Source organism: Nycticebus coucang, chromosome X, assembly GCF_027406575.1.
Source record: "Nycticebus coucang isolate mNycCou1 chromosome X, mNycCou1.pri, whole genome shotgun sequence".
In the NCBI taxonomy this organism is placed as follows: domain Eukaryota; kingdom Metazoa; phylum Chordata; class Mammalia; order Primates; family Lorisidae; genus Nycticebus; species Nycticebus coucang.
The window spans coordinates 63,872,042-63,894,624 of NC_069804.1; the positions used below are offsets into that span (position 1 = coordinate 63,872,042).

The window sequence follows — 22,583 nt, forward strand, 5'->3', positions numbered from 1 at the left end:
TCCTAAATTCCAAGTATATGGTGCAATTGAACTGAACTGGTAGACTAAAATAAAATCGTAAATCCTTAGATTAACCATAGCAGCCTCTCAAATTATTTGAATTTTATAAAAATACAAAATGGTAACACAGAGATGGGATGGCTGCTGACTATATGAAAGCTCACACATTCAAACTAAACAAAATATCAAGCTGTGGTGTGAAGCTATTCTATTACTGAGGAACACCCTTCACTGTATAAAATAGCAGCCAGCTACTGGTTTATTTTCTTCTTTTTGGATTTTATTATTATTTTTATTATTAAATCATAGCTGTGTACATTAATGCAATCATGGGGCACCATACACTGGTTTTATAGACAGTTTAACACATTTTCATCACACTGGTTAACATAGCCTTTCTGGCATTTTCTTAGTTATTGTGTTAAGACATTTATATTCTACATTTACTAAGTTTCACAAGCCAAACTAATGATGATGTTGAAAACCAATGTTGTCCACAGCCCTATCTGTGACCCAAATAGAGGAATCTTCTTATCTCCTGCTTCCTTATTTGAGAAGATCCCTGAAAAGGAAATAGTTCATTGGGTGAAATACAATCTCCTGGAGTGTCATCATCTTACTGCAGATAACCTTAAAACAGTATTCAGCCAGATTCCAACAGAAGTTCCAAATCAGTATCCTATAATGTTCCCATTGACCAGGAGAACATCATGCACACTTCTTTGTGGCTATGAACCTCTCCAAATATTTATCATAGCTTTCCAGTTCTCAGAGTGTATTTCAAAAAGATTGCCTTCCACAGCACGTAGGCAGATCGGGGAATCACTGAGGATGCTCTGTGGAAGCATACTAAGCTCAAGACAGTTCTCTTCCAGATGACAAACTTTAAGGCGAGGACAGCAAGATTATCTTTAATGAGATCTGAATTATCTGGTTCTGGTTGAAGTTGAGTTTGATGGCCTGCAGTTCCCCAATTATGTCAGATATACTTTGAATCTGATTCTTAGATCTACCACATCCAGGTTCCACAGGCTACAAAGTTAGGGTGATAGTGCTTCCAGTTGGTTCCCAGACAGGCTCTAGGTCTTGAGGGCAGCAAGTTGCCCAAAGGCAGGTCTCTCAGATGATTGTTGTTTAAGCTTAGTGTCTCTGGTTTCTTCAGATTGCACATATCCTCAGGCAGAACAGTCCATTTATTGTTTTTCAGAGAGAGGATCTTCAGGAGAATGAACTTTCCTATCAGCAAAGGCGATAGGGTCTCAATCTTGTTGTTGGATAAGTCAATGGTCCTGAGATTGCTCATCAGCTTCTGCAACTCCGAGGGGAAACTCAGCCTTTGGTTCTTAAGCTGAAAGGAACCAGTTTTCTGTACTGTTTCCACTTGTGCATGGAGGGCACTATTTCCCACCCTAAGGCCACCACTGAAGTCCCTCCTAGTGCTTATTTGAGGGATGGTTCAGCAGGGGAATACCGAGGACTCACAGGAGTCTCCTGAGATACTTTTAATAGCAATGTTTTTATTTATTATCTCATGATACTTCTAACTCATCTATCATCCAGAGTTATTATTATGACCTGTCTTTAACAAAATGGAGTATTATTTCATTTATACATGTTTGGTAGTCCCACTATCCTGTCCTTTTGCTATCTGTATCTAGTCTGTTATCATTATTCAGGTTTGTGTATTCCTTATTTGAATTTTGTTATAATTACTTGGACTTTCTAAAGAATTCATTTTCTAAAAGATAAGGGATTGGGTTTTCTTAGGTAATTCTCTTCTTTAAATTACATTGTCAATCACCTTGCAACATTCTGTTGGACCTATTTCTACCTGATAATTGTGTGTTACCATCAGTATTAATCTATCTTACCAGATCTTGATATATATGGCTAGTTGTCTATATGCGAATTAGAAAGAAAAGATGTTCTAAGAGAATGTAATTTGAGGATACATGGTGACTAGATGGCTCCTCTGTGTGAATTAGAAAGAAGTATCTCCTATGGATTGGCACAGCCTCAGGATCAGAGCACGTATTTTAAAAAACAGCTCATTCTGAACTTCATGCTCTCTTATAGGACACCCTTAGGCTTCATGCAACATATACACATATAGCCATACATAGGAGCATTTGTGTGGTACCTGGTACCACATATGATTTACTTATTCTTTCCTGCTTGCCCACCAATAGAAACAAGTACATATTTATACTTTGTAAGAAATACTTTTAAAAATCAGTATATATTTGACAGTTTCCCATACAAAAGGTACACAATTTAAATATCCAGTGGTCTTTGCTCTTTTTTTCCATTACATCTACCCATTTTTAAAAATTTTGGGGTATCAATCATTTACTCATAGCCTTTTACAGACTAAAATAAGTTCAATTAATTGTAATGCATATGGTCTAAAAGTTACAATTTGGTAGTGGGGGCCCCTTTAAGATAACTTTCCATCCTTTTAATACTGCCCATGACCTTCTTGAAATCATCCTTTGTTCGTAACAAGAGAATATATTACCTATATCTAATTTATTTCTGCCTCAAAACATATCAGTTACCCTTCTTACCAGTCCTTTGAGTGGGAACCAAAATCTGGACACAGAAATGGTTTTGAAATCAAAGTCAGGTATAGGTTCTGCTTCTACTGCTGGTGCTGTTGTTTTGTGTGTGTGTATGTGTGTGTGTGTGTGTGTGTATCCATGTGTGTAAGAGAGAAGGAGCAAGTGTAAAGATGTACATGTTGCAAAGGTATTTCTAAGGTCATTATGAATTCCCACCACTTTTTCCAATTGAAGAACATTGTTGTTGTACTCTACTTTTTTTTTTTTATTATTGTTGGGGATTAATTGAGGGTACAAGAAACCAGGTTATACTGATTGCATTTGTTAGGTAAAGTCCCTCTTACAATCCTGTCTTGCCCCTCAAAGGTGTGGCACACACCAAGGCCCCACCCCCTCCCTCCCTCCCTCTCTCTGCTCTTCCTTTCCCCTAGCCCTCCCTCCTTCTTTCTCTCTCTGCTCTCCCCTTCCCCCACCCCCACCATGTCCTTAATTGTCATTAATTGTCCTCATATCAGAATTGTGTTGTACTCTACTTTTTTTATAACATGTGGTTTCATCATTCTGATATTTTTGCCTATATTAGCATTTGGAATAGGCGGTGGCCTTGGAAACAGGATATCCACAAATACGAATTTAAGCATTTTTCCACAGCATGTGCACGATACCTCTCCTCCTTTTCTGGAGCAGAATTAAGAGACAAGTTACCAGGTACCTGGTTGGCATGTGCTAACCTGTTCTCCATATCTCTGTTTCTGTGTAACATGCCTTTTTAAGCTCAAGCAATGCCTTGTACAGGGATTCCTTCTGATTCATTTTTTTTTTCTATTGTTGGGGATTCATTGAGGGTACAAAGAACCAGGTTGCTTTGATTGCATTTATTAAGTAGAATCCCTCTGATAATTACATCCTGCACCCAAAAGGTGTGTCACACACCGTGACCCAACACCCCCCCTTTCCTATGTCTGCTTTCTCTTCCCCCACCCCTCCCTCCTTTCTTCTCTCTGCTCTTAACTTCTACCATCCCCCACCCTCCTTCCTCCTTTCTGCTCTCCCCTTCCCCCACCTCCTCCCTCCTTTCCTCTCTCTGCTCTTAACTTTTACCACCCCCACCCTCCTTCCTCCTTCTGCTTTCCCCTTCCCCCACCTCCTCCCTCCTTCCCTCTCTCTATACTCCCTTTCCCTCATGGCCTACTGTGTACTACGTCATCAACTGTACTCATATGAGAATTGAGTACATAGGATTCTTGCTTCTCCATTCTTGTGATGCTTTACTAAGGATAATGTGCTCCATTTCCATCTAGGTTAATACAAAGGATATAAGTCTCCATCTTTTTAATGACTGAATAGTATTCCATGGTATACATATACCACAGCTTGTTAATCCATTCCTGGGTTGGTGGGCATTTAGGCTGTTTCCACATTTTGGTGATTGCAAATTGAGCTGCAATAAACAGTCTAGTGCAAGTGTCCTTATGGTCAAAGGATTTTTTTTTCCTTCTGAGTAAATGCCCGGTAATGGGATTGCAGGGTTAAATGGGAGGTCTAGCTTGAGTTCTGTGAGGGCTCTCCATACTTCCTTCCAAAAAGGTTGTATTAGTTTGCAGTCCCACCAGCAGAGTAAAAGTGTTCCCTTCCCTCTCAGAACCAGCATCTGCAGTTTTGAGATTTTGTGATGTGGGCCATTCTTGCTGGGGTTAGATGATATCTTGGGGTGGTTTTGATTTGCATTTCTCTAGTAATTAGGGATTATGAGCATTTTTTCATGTTTGTTAGCCATTCATCTGTCTTCTTTAAAGATGGTTCTATTCATCTTTCTTGCACATTGATATATGGGATTGTTGGCTTTTTTCATGTGGATTAGTTTGAGTTCTCTGTAGATCCTAGTTATCAAGCTTAGGTTTGATTCAAAATATGCAAATATCCTTTCCCATTGTGTAGGTTGTCTGTTTGCTTTGGTTGTTGTCTTCTTAGCTGTACAGAAGCTTTTCAGTTTAATTATGTCTATTTGTTCATCTTTGTTGTTGTTGAAATTGCCATAGGAGTCTTCCTCATAAAGTTTTTCTCCAAGCCAATAGCTTCAAGTCTTTTCCCCACACTTTCTTTGAGGAGTATTATTGTTTCGTGCCTTGTATTGAGGACTTTTATCCATTTGAATTAATTTTTTGTGAGTGGAGAAAGGTGTGGATCCAGTTTCAGTCTTTTACATGTGGATATTGGTTCTCCCAGCACCATTTATTGAATAGGGATTCTTTCCCCCAGTATATGTTCTTGTTTGGTTTATTGAAGATTTGGTGGCTGTAAGATATTAGTTTCATTTCCTGGTTTTCTATTCAATTCTAAATGTCTGTGTCTCTATTTTTGTGCCAGTACCATCCTGTTTTGACCACTATGGCCTTGTAGTACAGCCCAAGGTCTGGTAGGCTAATGCCCTCAGCTTTGTTTTTATTACTAAGAACTGCCTTAGCCATACGGGTTTTTTTTCTGGTTTCATACAAAAGAAAGAATTATTTTTTCCAAGTCTTGAAAGAATGATGTTGGTATGTTAATAGGGATGGCATTGAATCTGTAGATTGCTTTGGGAAGTATAGACATTTTAACAATGTTGATTATTCCCAGCCATGAGCATGGTATGTTCATCCATTTGTTAATATCCTCTGCTATTTCTTTTCTTAGGGCTTCATAATTTTCTTTATAGAAGTCCTTTATCACTTTTGTTAGGTATATTCCTAGGTATTTCATTATCTTTGAATCTGTGGTGAAGGAGTTATGTCTTTAATTAGCCTCTCATCTTGGCGTTTATTGGCATATACAAAGGCAAATGACTTGTGGACACTGATTTTATATTCTGAGACATTACTGTATTTTTTTTTTATCACTTCCAGGAGTCTTATGGTTTAGTCTTTGGAGTTGTCTAAATATAAGATCTTATCATCAGCAAAGAGGGAGAGTTTGAGCTCCTCTGTTCACATTTGTCCTTTATTTCCTTCTCTTGCCTGATTGTATTGGTTGGCTAGAACTTTCAGTGTTATGTTGAATAGCAGTGGCAATAGAGGACCTTGTCTGCTTCCAGTTCTAAGTGGAAAAGCTTTCAGTTTTACTCCATTTAGTAAAATATTTGCTGTGAGTTTGTCATAGATAGCTTTGATCAGTTTAAGAAATGTGCCACCTATGCCTATTACTCTTCAGTGTTCTAATTAGAAAAGGATGCTGGATTTTATTCAATGCTTTTTCTGCATCTATCGTGAGGATCATATGGTCTTTGGTTTCGTTTCTGTTGATATGGTGAATAATGTTTATGGTCTTGTATATGTTAAACCAGCCTTGCATGCTTTGGGTGAAACCTACTTGATCATGATGTATGACTTTTTTGATGATAAGCTGTAGTCTATTGGCTAGGATTTTGTTGAGAATTTTTGCGTCTATATTCATTAGTAAAATTGGTCTGAATTTCTCCCTTTTAGTTGGGTCTTTTCAACATTTTGGTATTAGGGCGATGTTTGCTTCTTAGAACATGTTGGGGAAGATTCCTTCTTCCTCAATTTTTTGGAATAATTTCTGCAGTATGGGAGGAAGCTCTTCTTTGAAGGTTTGGTAAAATTCTGGTGTGAAGCCATCTGGACCAGGGCAGGAATTCCTTCTAATTCTTTATCATTTGAGCTAGTTTGTCTCTCTCTTTGCTCTACTAGCATATTGTGAGATACTCATCAGATTGTATTTTAATTTTCTTTTTACTTGTGTGTCTTCCCCTGTTAATCTGTGATATTCTGTTGGATTGTGTCTTATTCATCTCCCGTGGCTGGCACTGCTTTAACTATAGTGGATGTTCAATAAATATTGCACATTTTTGAATGAGGCTGAAAGAAATGGAATACATAGCGATGGTCAACTTTTTTTAGCCAATATTTGAGGATTAGACTATGCTCCTAGATGAAGATAGAAGAGAAATTCTGTAACACTTGAGCTCTCATTTAAGGGATAAGGGACAACTGAGACCTAATATGTTGCTAAGCTCTCTAAAGTTGGCATAATAAGCTAATATTTCAGCTTAAGTCTCATATTTTGCCCAGGTCATTGCCTCACAGTGAATCCCAGTTGGGAGGTGGAAGCAGCATTTTTATTAGAGAAGGCTTTCTGTAGTCTTAAAAGACAAATAGAGGTTAGCTAAGCCAAGGAAAGTAGTAGTAGGCCATTCTAAGCAGAGGATTTTGTTTGTTTGTTTTGTTTTGTTTTTGAGACAGTCTCACTTTGTTGCCCTTGGTAGAGTGCTGTGACATCGTAGCTCACAGCAACCTCACACTGTTGGGCTCAAATGATTCTCTTGCCTCAGTCTCCCAAGGAACTGGGACTATAGGCACCTGCCACAACATCTGGCTATTTTTAGAGATAGGGGTCTCACTCTTGCTCAGACTGGTCTTGAATCTGTGAGATCAGGCAAACAACCTTTCTCAGCCTCCCAGAGTGCTAGGATTACAGGTGTGAGCCACCATGCCCAGCTCCTAAACAGAGGTTCTTGAGCAAAAAGATAAAGTTAAAAGATAGGTGGGGTGTATGGTGAAGATCCTACCATTTCAGTATTTCTGGGATGTGAATGAAGTGTGAAGCAAGGAAGCTGGGGTGATAAATTAGCCTGGAAAAATAAGCAGGAGTGAGATCCAGGAGGGCTTTTTATGCTGCATTAAATTACAGGATTTTATGTTGTAAATGTAACAAAACAAAGAGAGTATGGAGGAAGAGAGTAACAAAACAGAAGAGAGTATAGTGGATAAAAGCACATCTTCTGAAGACAGGCTGTCTGGGTTCGAAAGTCAGCTCTGCCTTTTACTAGGGGTGTGACTTAAGTTTCTTTGTTCCTTATGTTTTTTGCCCTATTAAGGGAGATTATAAAAGTATCTACTTCATGGAGTTATTTGAGGATTTATGAGTTAAATCATATAAAATGCGTAGAACATTCAATAAGTATTAACAATTGTTATCATTAATTTTCATATTTATGCAGTAGAACAACCACTCTGGCATCCTGTATAGGGGATGATTTAGAGTAATATAGGACCAGAGTGTGGGGGAAACTAATGAAATTAATGTGCCTCTCCAATAGTTCCCACTGGCATTTGCTAATACAGTGCTATATAATGATTTTAGTGAAATCGTATACATTTGAGGTAGATTTTATACATACTCAATTAATGAAACCTTCCCACTTTACTTTTTTACAGATGTTCTTGGCATGTAAAGACAAGCTCTAAGGATTTCATAACTTTGTATGGCATGGCTAAACTTGAGTTCTGCTGTTCAGAGTATAGTTCAGTACTTGTTTCTTGAGAAGGTAACCTCTAGAGGGAAGCCAGTTGTTTTCCAAAAGAGGACTGAAAATAACAGTGAGATTGAGTTCTAGCATGGGTTTGAGACCATCTGATAGTTACTCTCTTACTCTAAAACCCAGGTTGCACACATTGCTGCCTGCTTTATATAGTACATTGAAGGTGATCAAGAGAGAATGGATAGACTGAAAGGATGAAAGGATCAGGGTTGTGAATATCTCTCTTCTACTTACTTGACTATATAGTCTTAAATATTCTGTAGATCTCAGTTCCTGTATCTGTGATGTGGAATTAATAACCACTATGTTATCTTGCAGGGCTGTCAAGAAAATCAGTTGAGATCATCAAAGTGAAAGCACTTGACTAAAGTCCAATGGCACTTTAAAAATGAAATGGTTTTTTAAACCATTTAAAGAAGACTCAGACACATAAGCATCTGGCATGACCTGTACATGTTTGGTTTTTTATTAAATGAATTTAGCAAGAGTTGAAAGATATGTCAGATAATCACCTGTTATGTAAATCATCTTAGTTTGCACATAGTTGAAAGTTTTTGAGTCCTCTATGGAGACTTCCGCTTCTGATGAAAGCTCATGAAATCCACCTTAATGTTTTTCCTACTAAAAAGCTCCTTTTAGTTATTTCCATGCTTTGAGCTCGCTTCCAGAAGTCTGGGGTTTCTCTAAGACTGTCCCACTAATCGATGGGACATCAGTGCCTCTTTTTCCAGCACTTCTAGGAGGCTACTGATAAGTCTCTAGATGAAATATACTACATCAAAAACAGTGCTCCAGAAAAAGCCTTGAAAAGTGCCTGAGAGATCTCTGTTCTTATGGAAGTCTACCTCTGCCTATTTCTCCACTAAGATGGACCTAAAACTTAAAAATCCTGAGTTCTGGTACAGTCTCCATGGCCTGGTCCCAGGGCTTATGGATTGGGACATGGGGAATGAGTTATTTCTGCCTTGTACCACAGACCAGAGACCCTTAGCTGAGCAGAACCTTGCCAAATACAGACTCCGAGTAATGGAGCCTCCGAAGGTCCCTCAGGAGAAGAGACCCAGTCCTGATGAAGATGGGCCTCACTCTGAACCTAACCTGTGGATGTGGGTGAACCCTAACATTGTGTGCCCCATCAGCAGCCAGGAGACCCCAAAGGCCTGTGGAAAAAAAGATCTGACAAGCATGCCTCCTTCTCCTCGGCTACCTCTGAAGGATGAAGAGTCTAACTGCTCAGAGGCCACAGTGGTAGAGTCCCTGCCATCTTCCTCTAGTGAGCAGTCTCCTTTACAGAAGCAGTTCCTCTCTTCCCCTAGTGACTGGGAACTCACAGAAGAGGAGACTGAAGAACAAGAAGACCGTTCTTCTGTGGCCCTCCAGCCTTCTAACAAAAAGGAGTGTTTTAAGAGCCAGAAGCTGTGGCAAGCAAATGGCCAGGAGAGGTCCTGGCCACAGCCTCCTCTCAATTACAGCCACTTGATTGCCCTAGCATTAAAAAATAGCTCCCCTTGTGGCCTCAATGTGCAAGAGATCTACAATTTCACCCGACAGCATTTCCCCTTTTTCTGGACAGCTCCAGATGGCTGGAAGAACACTATTCGCCATAACCTTTGCTTCCTGGGCAGTTTCGAAAAGACACCAGTAAGCCTTCATGATGAGACCAGTGCAAGACCTCGCTCTTGCCTCTGGAGGCTCACTGAGGAGGGACACCGTCACTTTCAGGAGGAGACTCGTTCCTTAGCCTCCGCTAGGAGGGAGAGTATCCAACAGTGCATGAGCCAACCGGAGGTGATGACCTCCCTTTTTGACCTTTGAACTGCCACTGCTCCCTTTCTGTAACACTGCCCTCCTTATGGAGCCTACTCAACCCTCAAGTCTTTCCTTAATGCCTAAGCTTACCTTACCTGGTTGATGCCAAGCCTGTCTTTACAAGAATGGTGTTAAAATGAGACATAGGGACGGAGAAGCAGAGTTTAAGTCCAAGTGAGGAATCATTGAAAGCTTCAATGGGACAGTGGCAGTGGTTTTGCATTTTGACCTTATAGGAAATCCTAGGAAAAATGGCATGGAAGCTAAGGAGAGAAATGTATGTTTTGTAAGAGAAAGAAATTCTGTTTATAGAGAGCATGTTCACATATGAAAGTGAATGGTGGGATACAAAGCATAAAATGCAGGATGAAGCCAAGCCATGAACAGTCAACTTCAACTGCCATGTGAAGGTGTATATGCATAAGGAGAACTGGATTTTATGTTCTAAGTCTGGAGATAGAAGTGTCCCCTCCTTACATCTCCTTTTTAAGTGACTCATTTTATCCTTCAGAGCCTCACTTGTCTTTTTTTGGCCTTGGACTTACTTCTCAGCCTTGTTCCTTGGCCATCCAGTTCCAATATTGACAGACATTGCCAAGTAACCACTTTTAGTCTGGCTATTGAAAGCCCTTGAATTGCTCCTGCATTGTATTAACCCCAAGTCTTTTAATGACGAAGTTTTGTTTTCCATTCTTTTTATTCATCATACTTCTATTGAGGAAATGCTAACTAATGTGTCAAGGTCAATCGTAGATGCTGAGGATTAAAAGCTGACAGATGTTAGTGGGAGACAGATATTTGTAATGTAAATATGATGAAATTGATGTAAGAGGTTGCCACGGATTTGAGGACATTTTTCCTGGGAAGGACCTGAAAGGCATTTAAAAGGAAATAACTTTTGAGCTAGTGTTGAAGAATAAGTAGAAAATTGCCAGGCAGATAAACTGGAGAAGAGAAATTACGGAGGCAGCAGCATGACTGAATTAGTGGAATGGCTGGGGGAATGGTATGAAGTTTAGTGTAGCTTAACTGCTTTTAGGACAAGGGGTATCTGTGGGAAAGGTAGGCAAAAGCCCTTTTATGTAATACTTAGGTGTTTAGACTTTAGCCTGTGAGTTATGGGGAAGCAAGAGATAATCAGTGGTATTTTGCTAAAAAATAAAAACAAAAGCAGAAACAAAACAGCAAGAACACCAGATATTTCAGCATTTGGTTTTCTAATTTCAAAACTCTCTTTAACATCTTTTCTATGCAAATAAATTTTATCAGAGGAAAGCATAGATTTTTATCTCCTTTGCTATTAACAACTGTCCAGGAGAAAATAGATTTGTAAGTATCCATTCAATAATTGAGGCACAGAAATGCTTGTAAGCTACAAAAGCCATTCATTCAATTAATTGTAAATCAATTGAAAGTTATCATTTTTGTAATGATATACCACAGTCCAGAGATAGATGGGTTCCCTCTTTACCACTGATCTTTTGTGTCTTCCTACAAACTATATATTTAGGTTGAATTGCAGAAGCAACATATGCAAACAGTACTCTTTGAAAAATAATTATAAATACTACTTCTGTATCATAAGGCAAAAACCAAGTTGGCACAATGCTTTGGAATTAATAAAATATTCTGGCTATAAATGATCAACATTTGCTTCTCATAATTTTCCCAAAATTAATACTTATAGGAAAAATAGACTGTTGTGAAATTAACAAGATTATTTTTTGTTTTTTTATAATTATTTATTTATTTTTTATTAAATCATAGCTATGTACATTAATGTGATCATGGGGCACCATACACTAGTTTCATAGACCGTTTGACACATTTTCATCACACTGGTTGACATAGCCTTCCTGGCATTTTCTTAGTTATTGTGCTAAGACATTTACATTCCACATTTACTAAGTTTCACATATACCCTTGTAAGATGCACTGCAGGTGTAATCCCACCAATCCTCCTCCCTCTGCCCCCCTCCCACCTCCCTCCCCTCCCTTTCCCCCTTCCCCCTATTCTTAGGTTGTAACTGGGTTATAGCTTTCACAAACTATATTTATAAAGAAATCCTTTCTGTAACTTTTAAGACTTTTCATTTTCAGACCTAGACATGGATTTTTCTGATACACCCTTCTGCCTTTAAGTTTTGAACTCCTCTATTCATTTTTTTCTGGTCCTTGTTTTTGCTCTCTGATTACACAAAGAAACTCTGGCTGGACCTGGTGCTTCTTTAGTCATTTCAGATAATTTAGATGAAAGTGCATTCTTCCTCTGGATGAATTTCTTGCTTTTGCTTTTCCTCCTTCCCAGTATCATTACTAGTACTGCAACTGGCTTCTTCATAGCTAGTGCTTTCCAGGTATCTTTCTTTTTTGTTAGTGCTAGAAGCATGCTTGTTATGGTGTTACACATCTTTCCTTTGGGAGGCCTCAATATCAATTGGGGAGGGGGCTTATTCACCACTCATCACATCAACAAAGTCTTAGTAAATATCAGCAGGTATTTTGATGTTTGGCAGACCTGGTGTACAGAATCAACTGATGTAGATATTCTTTTCCATGCATTTGCCTTCTCACTGAATTTATGTGTTTTCTGTATTTACCTGAGTCCTTTTAGATTAAACAGAATAAGAAAAAAAACACAAATTAATGTTATCATCCATCGATCCTGCACCATGGTTTTTATTTGTAACCTCAATTTGAGAATTTCCCGGAATAAGACTGTTATTTTAAGCAACACATTTGGATACCTCCTTTTGTTGCTTTTCTGAAGAAATTTCATCCTCTTCCTTGTCTGTAAACACAGTATGAAGATTTCTGTCAAACTCATCAAATATTCCTCTTTAATTCTTCTGGAACCCACAATTCCTGTACATCTCTATGCAAACTGACTTTAAACATTATTCTTCCTGCCAAATATGCTTCCAAACCATGCATTTAGGGGATTTTAAAGGCTCGTAATTAATCAGCTCTTTTTCTCGAACTTCCCTGTTACCTTCAGCATTTTTTTTTTTTTTTCAGAAAATGTTTCATCCTCTGGTGGCCCATAAGCAATTCTTCTTGCATTACATCTTTGAAATCAGAACTCATATTTTCTTGAAATTGTCTAGTTTTTGCCTAGTGGTCCCTACCTCAATACTAAATCAAGCCTATGATCTTCTTTGCAGTGCATTTATACTTAACCTCAAACACTACGGTTGGAACATCTTACTGGCACGAAGACTAGAGGGCCAAATAGTACTAAAGCATTGTAAATACGCATCTAAATACAGGTTCAAGTATGTTTGAAATAAAAAAAAAGAAGAAAAAAATACACATCTAAATATGAGGTCCTTTTTTGAAGTATATCAAAATTACTTAATACGTTCTGCCAAAGCTTATGGGTTCATTTTCTCGGTCCTAGATTACTGACTTATCTGGGGAAGCAGTAGAGATGGCAATGACAGCTGATGAAACCACTGGTCTGGAGACAGCAGGTGCCAAGGTCATGGGATCAGGTTCTCGAACAATGATAAGACCACATTCAGGATTAGCAATGACAGGGCAGGGCCAGGGCAGTGTTCAAGAAAGGAGAAGAGGACTGGGAGCAGTTCAAGGTGGGCAAGACAGGCAAATGGTTTCCAAAGTGGGGGCTCTAGCTTGCCATTGGAGGCCGCTGGGCTGCCTGATGAGGAGGTGGCACTCTGGTCAGTGGCCGTAGCTAAATAAAGAGTCCTAAGAGACTACTTAGCTGTACCTCCAAACCAAGACAGCCCTCAGCACCTGATGGCTGCCACTCAGATCAGAGTTAAGGTGACTTTTGCGCACGTTTCTGTACTTGCATGTAATACTGGCAGTAGCAGTCACTTACTTGCTACCTTCACTGTCAACAGCACTGCAATTTCATTGCACTGTTACCAGGTAGTTTTTGGAAAAGGGAAATAAATGTGCATTTAAAACCTGGATCTCTAAGGCTGCATAATATTCCATGGTGTACATATACCTCAATTTATTAATCCATTCGTGGATCAATGGGCACTTGGGCTTTTTCCATGACTTAGCAATTATGAATAGGGCTGCAATAAACATTCTGGTACAAATATCTTTGTTATGATGTGATTTTTGGTCTTCTGGATATATGCCCCGTAGAGGGATTACAGGATTGAATGGCAGATCTATTTTTAGATCTCTAAGTGTTCTCCATATCTCTTTCCAAAAGGAGTGTATTAATTTGCATTCCCACCAGCAGTGCAAAAGTGTTACCTTTTCTCCATATCCACGCCAACATCTCTGGTCTTGGGATTTTGTGTCTTGGGACTTGCTAGTATCACTGGAGTTAGATGATATTTCAAAGTAGTTTTGATTTGCATATCTCTGATGATTAAAGATGATGAGCATTTTTTCATATGTCTGAAGGCCATGCGCCTGTCTTCTTCAGAGAAGTTTCTCTTCAAATCCCTTGCCCAGCCTGCGATGGGATCCCTTGTTCTTTTCTTGCTAATGCATTTGAGTTCTCTGTGGATTCTGATTATTAAACCTTTGTCGGAGACATTACCTGCAAATATCTTCTCCCATTCTGAGGGCTGTTTGCTTGCTTTACTTACTGTGTTCTTGGCTGTGCAGAAGCTTTTTAGTTTGATCAAGTCCCAGTAGTGTATTTTTGAAGCTGCTTCAATTGCCTGGGGGGTCCTCCTCATAAAATACTCACCCAGACCGATTTTTTCAAGGGTTTTCCCTGCACTCTCCTCTAGTATTTTTATAGTTTCCTGTCTTAAGTTTAAATCTTTAATCCAGTGAGAGTGCATCTTGGTTAATGGTGAAAGGTGTGGGTCCAGTTTCAGTCTTCTGCAGGTTGCCAGCCAGTTCACCCAGCACCATTCCCTCTTTCATGTTTACACGGATGGAGCTGGAACATATTCTTCTTAGTAAAGTATCTCAAGAATGGAAGAAAAAGTACCCAATGTACTCAGCCCTACTATGAAACTAATTTAGGGTTTTCACATGAAAGCTATAACCCAATTACAACCTAAGAATAAGGGAAAGGGGGAAAGGGAGGGGAGGGAGGGGGGAGGGGGGTAGAGAGAAGGGGATTGGTGGGATTACACCAGCAGTGCATCTTACAAGGGCATATGTGAAACTTGGTAAATGTGGAATGTAAGTGTCTTGGCACAGTAACTGAGAGAATGCCAGGAAGTCTATGTTAACCAGTGTGATGAAAGTGTGTCAAATGGTCTGTGAAGCTAGTGAATGATGCCCCATGATCATATCAATGTACACAGCTGTGATTTAATAAAAAAAAAAAAAAACCTGGACCTCAGTTGATTAGCCATCCAATGCGCTCCCCTCACCCCCACTTCGTACTCCCTTTGCTAGCCTTGGTGATTATAAATCCAGTAAGCTGCCGGTCCCTTCCATTTTAGGATGACAGGCTCTAAAAAGACCATGTGAATAATGGAATCAATAGTTCCCACTCTTTCCTCATCCACCCAACCTACAGGGTTAAACAAAATGGTCTTATTTGATTTAATAATGAATCATCTGTTCCTTAGGAAGAATAAATCATTTTGCTCTAGGAACTAGACTTAGATACATAATGGAGAGCAGCACATAGAGGCCCTAGACTTGGTCAACTACAAGGGTCACTGTTCACCTGTAAAATAAAAATAATATTGACTTTAAGGATTGCAAATAAAATTTAAGGAAAAAGTTATGTGGAAAGTGTTTGCTATACAATAGGCATTATTTTTTTTCACACCATTTAGGATTATTGGTTGCAACACAGATGATTAATTTTTCTCAGCTAGAGGTCATACAGTACCAGAAGTTGGTTTTTCTCTCTTTGGATTGCTAGGAATAAAAGAGTATCCACTTTGTTTAGCCTTTTAACTGATAAAAGAGAGATTAGATTAGTCCAATTATCATTATGAAATTAGAGACTCTTTAGTAGGCCCACTAGAATAAAAAAATGCTTTACCAGGGAAAATTATATACAATCAATCCTCCCTATCCATGAGTTCACCATCCATTGATTCCACCAATCAAGGATCAAGAATATTTGAAGAACCAGGCTCAGTGGCCTCCATCTGTAATCCCAGCTATTTGAAAGGCTGAATGGGGCAGGACCACTTGAGGCCAAAAGTTGAGGGCTCCAGTGAGCTATGATCATGCCACTGTACACACCAGCCTGGGAAAAAGAGTGACACCATCTAAAAAAAAAAAAAATTCAAAAGTGAATATATCTGAATTGAAAATGTACAGACTTTTTCTTGTCATTATTTTTAAACAATACAATATGACAACTATTTACATAATATTTACATAGTATTAGGTATTACAAGTAATCAGAAGAATTGCTTATGGGCCACCAATAACATGACTCTGGCTGTCATGAAGAGGTGACCAAACATTTTCCTTTTTTGCTGCACATTGGAGGAAGAAAAGTTGCCTTGGACCACGCATAAAATACACAAACACTAATGAAAGCTGATGAGCAAACAAACAAACAAACAAAAAAACGCTGAAGTGCATAAGTTTCATGTTAACCTGACACCACAGATAAGAAAAAAGTCCTCACATAATCCTCATGTGTCCCATGGTTACAGGTTGGACACCCCTGAAGTATGTGGGTAGGTTATATGCAAATGCTACATCATTTTATATGAGGGACTCTTAACATTCCTGGATCTGTGGAGTCCTAGAACAAATTATTTATGGGCACCAAGAGATGTCAATATATATATAAACAGTTATAAGAATTTTTAGTTCTAAAATGCTATTATTTCAACAGTAAATAGGCATATATTGTATAAAATTTCAAACAATCTAAAAGATCATATTAGTGAAAAGTTAATTCTGAATCATTTTGAAGGTAATACTTTTATAAACTCACTTATTCAATCTGTTAAAAGATGACTTTCAGAAAAAGGCAAATCATTACTCCCATACAAATATAAAAGTGAACGAGTGTTAAAATTTTTATTTTACTTATTTAATGAAGAGGCTTGGCATGTTATAACCAATTCAAAGGAAAAATCCAAAGAGTATAGATTTATATGGATTAAGGGAATTTTGAGATAAATTGCAAAAGAAGGTAAAGTGACTTTCCCACTGTCAATGGGGGAGAGCTCAATTACATTTGAACCTGAAGGACATAATTTATATGTCTCTTAGTTACCTACAATTTAGCGAGAACTGCAGAATAGTGAAAGATAGTAGAGCTTGACTATAATACTACAGAGTATTATAGATGATGAACAATTTCCCAATGAAATACAAAAGTACTCTCTACAATCATCCTTATGCCTTCGATCAAAAATAAGCTCAAAAGAAAAGGATTATTTTGCCACAATATAACAAAATATTGTAGGTCTTATTAGATTTAGTGTAATTATTTACACAGATTCAGTGAAACTATATAGAGCTTAAGTTTGTTTTCCTGGAAGTTGTTATAAGGAATCTCAGGACTTTAAAAAGTTTCTTAAGGCTAAAAAGCTAAACCAGATTCATTACCAGATTTTACCTATAACACTAATAGATTTAGGCAAATTCTTCTCTTCTTGAGGTCACCCAAATATTTTAAGTCTCCTAAACTTGCCTGAAAGAGGTTTTCATTACATACTTCAAAGACTGGGAATCCTGTAAGCCAGGTGCTAGACCAGTTTTCCCAAGAGAACTTGGTTATATCAAGTCAAACTTAGATTCCTAAAACTATCTGATTATAGCTGATTAAAAGAGCATCATCCTCAAACATTATATTTCAGTCAAAGCTTTGTTTCCTAAATTACTATCTCCAGTTATGTCCTGATAACAAGAACAGACTCTTACTGAACTCTGTGCAAACAGTTATATTGCCACAAGAGCAAGAACGTTCAATAAGAGTTTCTGAATTATGGATGGGTCATGCAGCAAAAAATATGATATCACTTACAAATGTGTATTTCTGTTTACAAAAGTATAATGTACTACATTGTTATGAATTATAAGAAAAGAGAAATGAGTCCCTTAGATACTCATAATATAAAATAGCAAACATCAACAATATTCCAAATAAATGCCATGATCATCCCTCATCAGTTTATTCAGTACTATGCAGTTGATGTTTGTTCTGTTCAGTCTGGGGTTAGTAGTCTCATAAACCCATCTGCTACTCAATTAGAATTCTGGGAATCCTGACTTGTCCATTGACATAGTCTCAAAGTAACACAACCAATACCATCAGAAGCCTGTGCTCACAGTGTTTGGCATACTCATTTTTTCCACAGGGTTCTGAGATGAAGATAAAGAACTTAGGCTTGAAACTAACTGTAAGCATTTTCATGAAAGCACCAGACTAATAATAATAAAAGAAGTTTGTAGATGATAAACATCTTAAAATGGCTGTTGTTAATTAATTACTGATAATTTTTAAAAATGAAAGCTCTGATAAGAATTCATAACAAGAATAATAATGGAATTGATGTGGTAATTTGGCGATTTTTTTAATGTAAAATAAGATAATAAAGCCAATCCAAAAAAATAGAAATATCTCCAAAGAAAAAATGAATTACCTTATTTTCCCAAAAGATAGTAAACATTTTATCTAACTTATAAAATAGATGAATAATATAGAACACTCATAAAACAATAGGAGAATATACATTTTCTCAAGTATACATGGGATATTTTCCAGGATATACTGTATGTTAGGCCACAAAATAAGTCTTTTTTTTTTCTAGAGCTATTTATTGTCTGTATTTATAGAGAACTTTAAATATCAGAAACTTTTTACTTACGTTGAACAAGCAAAATGCATTATTGCTCTATGCACCAGACCTTATTTCTATATGGGAATATTTTTTCCTAGCCAGCAAATAAAGCTATTTCAGATGGGAAGACCTTACTCAATTGCTTTCTGAGCAAATCACTTGCTCTCATTATTTAATAAATGCTTATATCTCACTTACCACCTGCCAGATGATTTATATTCTTTGCAAATATTAACTAATTTGGTCCTCATAATGACTTTGTGAATGAAATACTATTAATATTCCCATTTTACAGATGAGAAAAATAAAATACAAGGAGATTGAACAACTTGCCCAAGATTGGAAAGTGTAAGAGGTGGGATTTGAACCTGGGTAGCATCCATGAGTTCTACCAGCACATTATTAATATTTTTTTTTTGGCATACTTCTTGATTGTTATAATAAGGAATAATAATAACACCTCCCGACAGTAGCACTGTGCTTCTTTTGCCTTTGTAGTGTTGTTCATTATGAATCCCAGATATAGACTTACAGATTCTTTCTTTTTAATATTGAAAATAATCAAACTTGGGATTTAAAATTAAAGTCTAAATAGAATTTTCCTTTTTTGAAGTTTTTTTTTTTTTTGCTTTTTTTTTTTATTGTTGGGGATTCATTGAGGGTACAATAAGCCAGGTTACACTGATTGCAATTGTTAGGTAAAGTCCCTCTTGCAATCATGTCTTGCCCCCATAAAGTGTGACACACACCAAGGCCCCACCCCACTCCCTCAGTCCCTCTTTCTGCTTTTCCTCCACCCCCCTTAATTGTCATTAATTGTCCTCATATCAAAATTGAGTACATAGAATTCATGCTTCTCCATTCTTGTGATGCTTTACTAAGAATAATGACTTCCACTTCCATCCAGGTTAATACAAAGGATGTAAAGTCTCCATTTTTTTTATAGCTGAATAGTATTCCATGGTATACATATACCACAGCTTGTTAATCCATTCCTGTGTTGGTGGGCATTTAGGCTGCTTCCACATTTTGGTGATTGTAAACTGAGCTGCAATAAACAGTCTAGTACAAGTGTCCTTGTGATAAAAGGATTTTTTTCCTTCTGGGTAGATACCCAGTAATGGGATTGCAGGATCAAATGGGAGGTCTAGGTTGAGTGCTTTGAGGTTTCTCCATACTTCCTTCCAGAAAGGTTGTACTAGTTTGCAGTCCCACCAGCAGTGTAAAAGTGTTCCCTTCTCTCCACATCCACGCCAGCATCTGCAGTTTTGAGATTTTGTGATGTGGGCCATTCTCACTGGGGTTAGATGATATCTCAGGGTTGTTTTGATTTGCATTTCTCTAATATATAGAGATGATGAACATTTCTTCATGTGTTTGTTAGCCATTCGTCTGTCATCTTTAGAGAAAGTTCTATTCATGTCTCTTGCCCATTGATATATGGGATTGTTGGCTTTTTTCATGTGGAAAATAAGTCTTAATAAATCAAAAGAGATTGAAACCGTACAAACTATCTTTCTTATAACAATGGGTTAAAAGAAGAAATCAACAGAAGGAAAACTGGAAAATGTATAAATTAAGTATGCTCTTAAACTATCACTGAGTAATCACCAGGGAAATTAGAAAGTATCTTAAGATAAATTAAAACAAAAACACAACATTCTAAAATTTATGGGGGAGAGGGGAGACAAGATGGCGGACTGAAGCCAGCTTTCAACAAAGGCTCCCGTCCAGAAGGAGAGTTAAGGGACAGGAATTTAGTAAGTATCCTGGTGGACTTGAGCCTCACCAAGAGAGAAGGCTGAAGAACGCACATCAACACCGCTGAGGCAAGTTGTGATCACAAGGACGCAAACAAAAGGTACAAAATCCACCACCAAGCGGACGGGAGTCCCCCTCCCCCATGAGACCGGCTCAAGAGCCCCACAATTGAACGAGCGGGCAGAAATTAAAGGCCCTCCCACTACACTCCACGGGAGAGACCTTCTAAAAACTGGACCTACCTCCCCTACTGGGGTGCTGTGGCGTTCTCCTGCCGGACATAGGGCTGAATAAAACTTTGGGAATCCTTTGCCGGCAACCCTGAATCCCCGGCGCTCCCCTCCCGCCCACTGAGGTCTGGAGGCCTGTCCCCCAGGACTTCGGATCCTTGGGTGATTTCTCAAGGGGAGTGGACAGTCCCCGAGTTGCGACTGGTCAGCATTGACTCTGAGGCGCGCAAGTGAGGAGAGGGCACCGGGCTGAGGGGGAGTCACGCCTCGCGGCACTTCCCTGAGGTGCAGTGCAACAAACCTCCCCGGGCATACGGGGCCGAAGACTGAATAAGACTCTGGCCTCCCCGCTGAGAGCTGAGAACCCCTACTCTCACTCGGGGTCTGAGGGCCTATCCCCCAGGAGTTCGGCTCCTTGGGTGATTTCTCGAGGGGAGTGCACAGTGCCTGAGCTGTGTCAGGTCAGCGCTGACTCTGGGATACATGAGCGAGGAGAGGGCACTCTGCTGAGGGGAAATCAAGCCTTGGCGGCACTTCCCTGCGGTGCAGTGCAGGAGCCCTCCCCGGACCGTAGTATTGCGTAAAACTGAATGAAACTCTAGCTATCCTCCCCCACTCCCAATCGGGGACTGGGGGCCCATCCCCCAAGAGTTCTGATTCTTGGGGGATCTCTTAAGGGGTGTGGACCCAGCACAAACTGTGGCCTCTCAGTGCTGACTCTAGGGCGCGGGACAGAGGAGAAAAGGGTTGCCTGAGTGCCCACACCAGAGCAGCAGTTCCCTGGAGGTAGATCAACAGCCGGTTTTTCTTTAACGGCAGAACGCTCACTTCTGGATATTCTGAGGCCACACCCCCTGTCTCCCTGGGCAACCACAGGAGGCCACCGGCGACACGGCTCACAAACCCGGGAAGCTTCCAGGGCGGGGCCAACCCAGAGAGGTGTTCAGACGCAATTCTCCAGCAGCAAAGACGTTTGAACTCAAAACAGCCCATCTTCTGTAGGCGACGACAGGAACAGAGACAGAACCTCACAAAGTTGTCTGTTCTGTTCTGTTCTGTTAGCAGCATCCATCAGGGACGGGGCTAAGCCTGAGTGAACACCTCCTTCCCATCACCTGCATCAAACACTCAAAGATGTCAGGCCCCATCTCCTCCTGCTAGATAGCGGCAGTCTGCGGGGGCCTGGCAGACTTCCTTGCGATCCAGGCAGGTGCAAACACCTGGAGTGTCTGTTCACTGCAGGCAACTGGGTTAGCCATCTGCAGAGATACCAGTGACTGGGTCCAACGGAGGGGCAAAGTGGGGAAGGAGACGTCAACCTTCCCAGACTGCTCTGTTTGCTGGGTGGCTCCTCCTGACTCCACGCTGCACTGGGGTGAGCTGTGTCAGAGGAGTCACCAGGCCCCTGTGATCCAGTTCCCAGAGACCTCTTGAGCTCTCCCACCCGAGACAAGTGCCGATTGAGACAGTTGATTCGGACCTTTTGAACTGGGCTAATAGACTGAGGACTCTTCAGGCGGTGCCCTGGGTGTGCGATTGTAGGAAGGTTTGATTCTCCTTTTCCAACTGGGGCCAGAGGTTGGCAGGCGGGGTGACTTAATTGCTGATTTTTCCACACAGCTGAGACTTCAAGCCAGAGTAGAAGTTGCAATAGGATCGAACAGAAACCAGCTGAAAGCAAGACAGAACAACTTTGCTCCACCACACCAGACAGGGCCCCAGTTTCTCAGGCCACAACACTGTACAGGCCCTCGATAAAACCCCAGGGGAAAAACCAAAGGGAGTAAACCATGGGGCGGAATCAGCGGAAAAACTCTGGTAACATGAATAACCAGAATAGATCAATCCCCCCAAGAAAAGATACGGCAGATGTGATTGAAGATCCCATTCATAAACAACTGGCTGAGATGTCAGAAGTCGAATTCAGAATTTGGTTTGCAGACAAGATTAATAAAATGGAATTAGGAATTCGAGGAGAAATTCAAAAATTGTCTCAAGAATTTAACGAATTTAAAGACAAAACCACCAAAGACATAGACACACTGAAGCAAGAACTTACAGCCCTCAAAGATATGAAAAATACAGTAGAATCCCTCAGTAACAGAATGGAGCAAGCAGAAGAAAGGATTTCTGACACTGAAGATAAAGTCTTCGAACGCTGCCAATCTCTCAAAGAGGAAGAGAA

At 39.5% G+C, this 22,583-nt stretch overlaps 1 protein-coding gene and 1 pseudogene across 1 annotated transcript; one reads left to right on the forward strand and one right to left on the reverse strand.

The window, feature by feature from the left end:
• Positions 1–708: 708 nt before the first annotated feature.
• LOC128576842 (leucine-rich repeat-containing protein 57-like) lies at positions 709–3,324 on the reverse strand (annotated as a pseudogene).
• A 5,421-nt stretch (positions 3,325–8,745) lies between these two features.
• FOXR2 (forkhead box R2) lies at positions 8,746–9,693 on the forward strand. The gene has a single exon (XM_053580072.1). It carries the CDS (start codon positions 8,746–8,748, stop codon positions 9,691–9,693), a length of 948 nt encoding a protein of 315 aa, XP_053436047.1.
• The last annotated feature ends 12,890 nt before the right edge of the window (positions 9,694–22,583 follow it).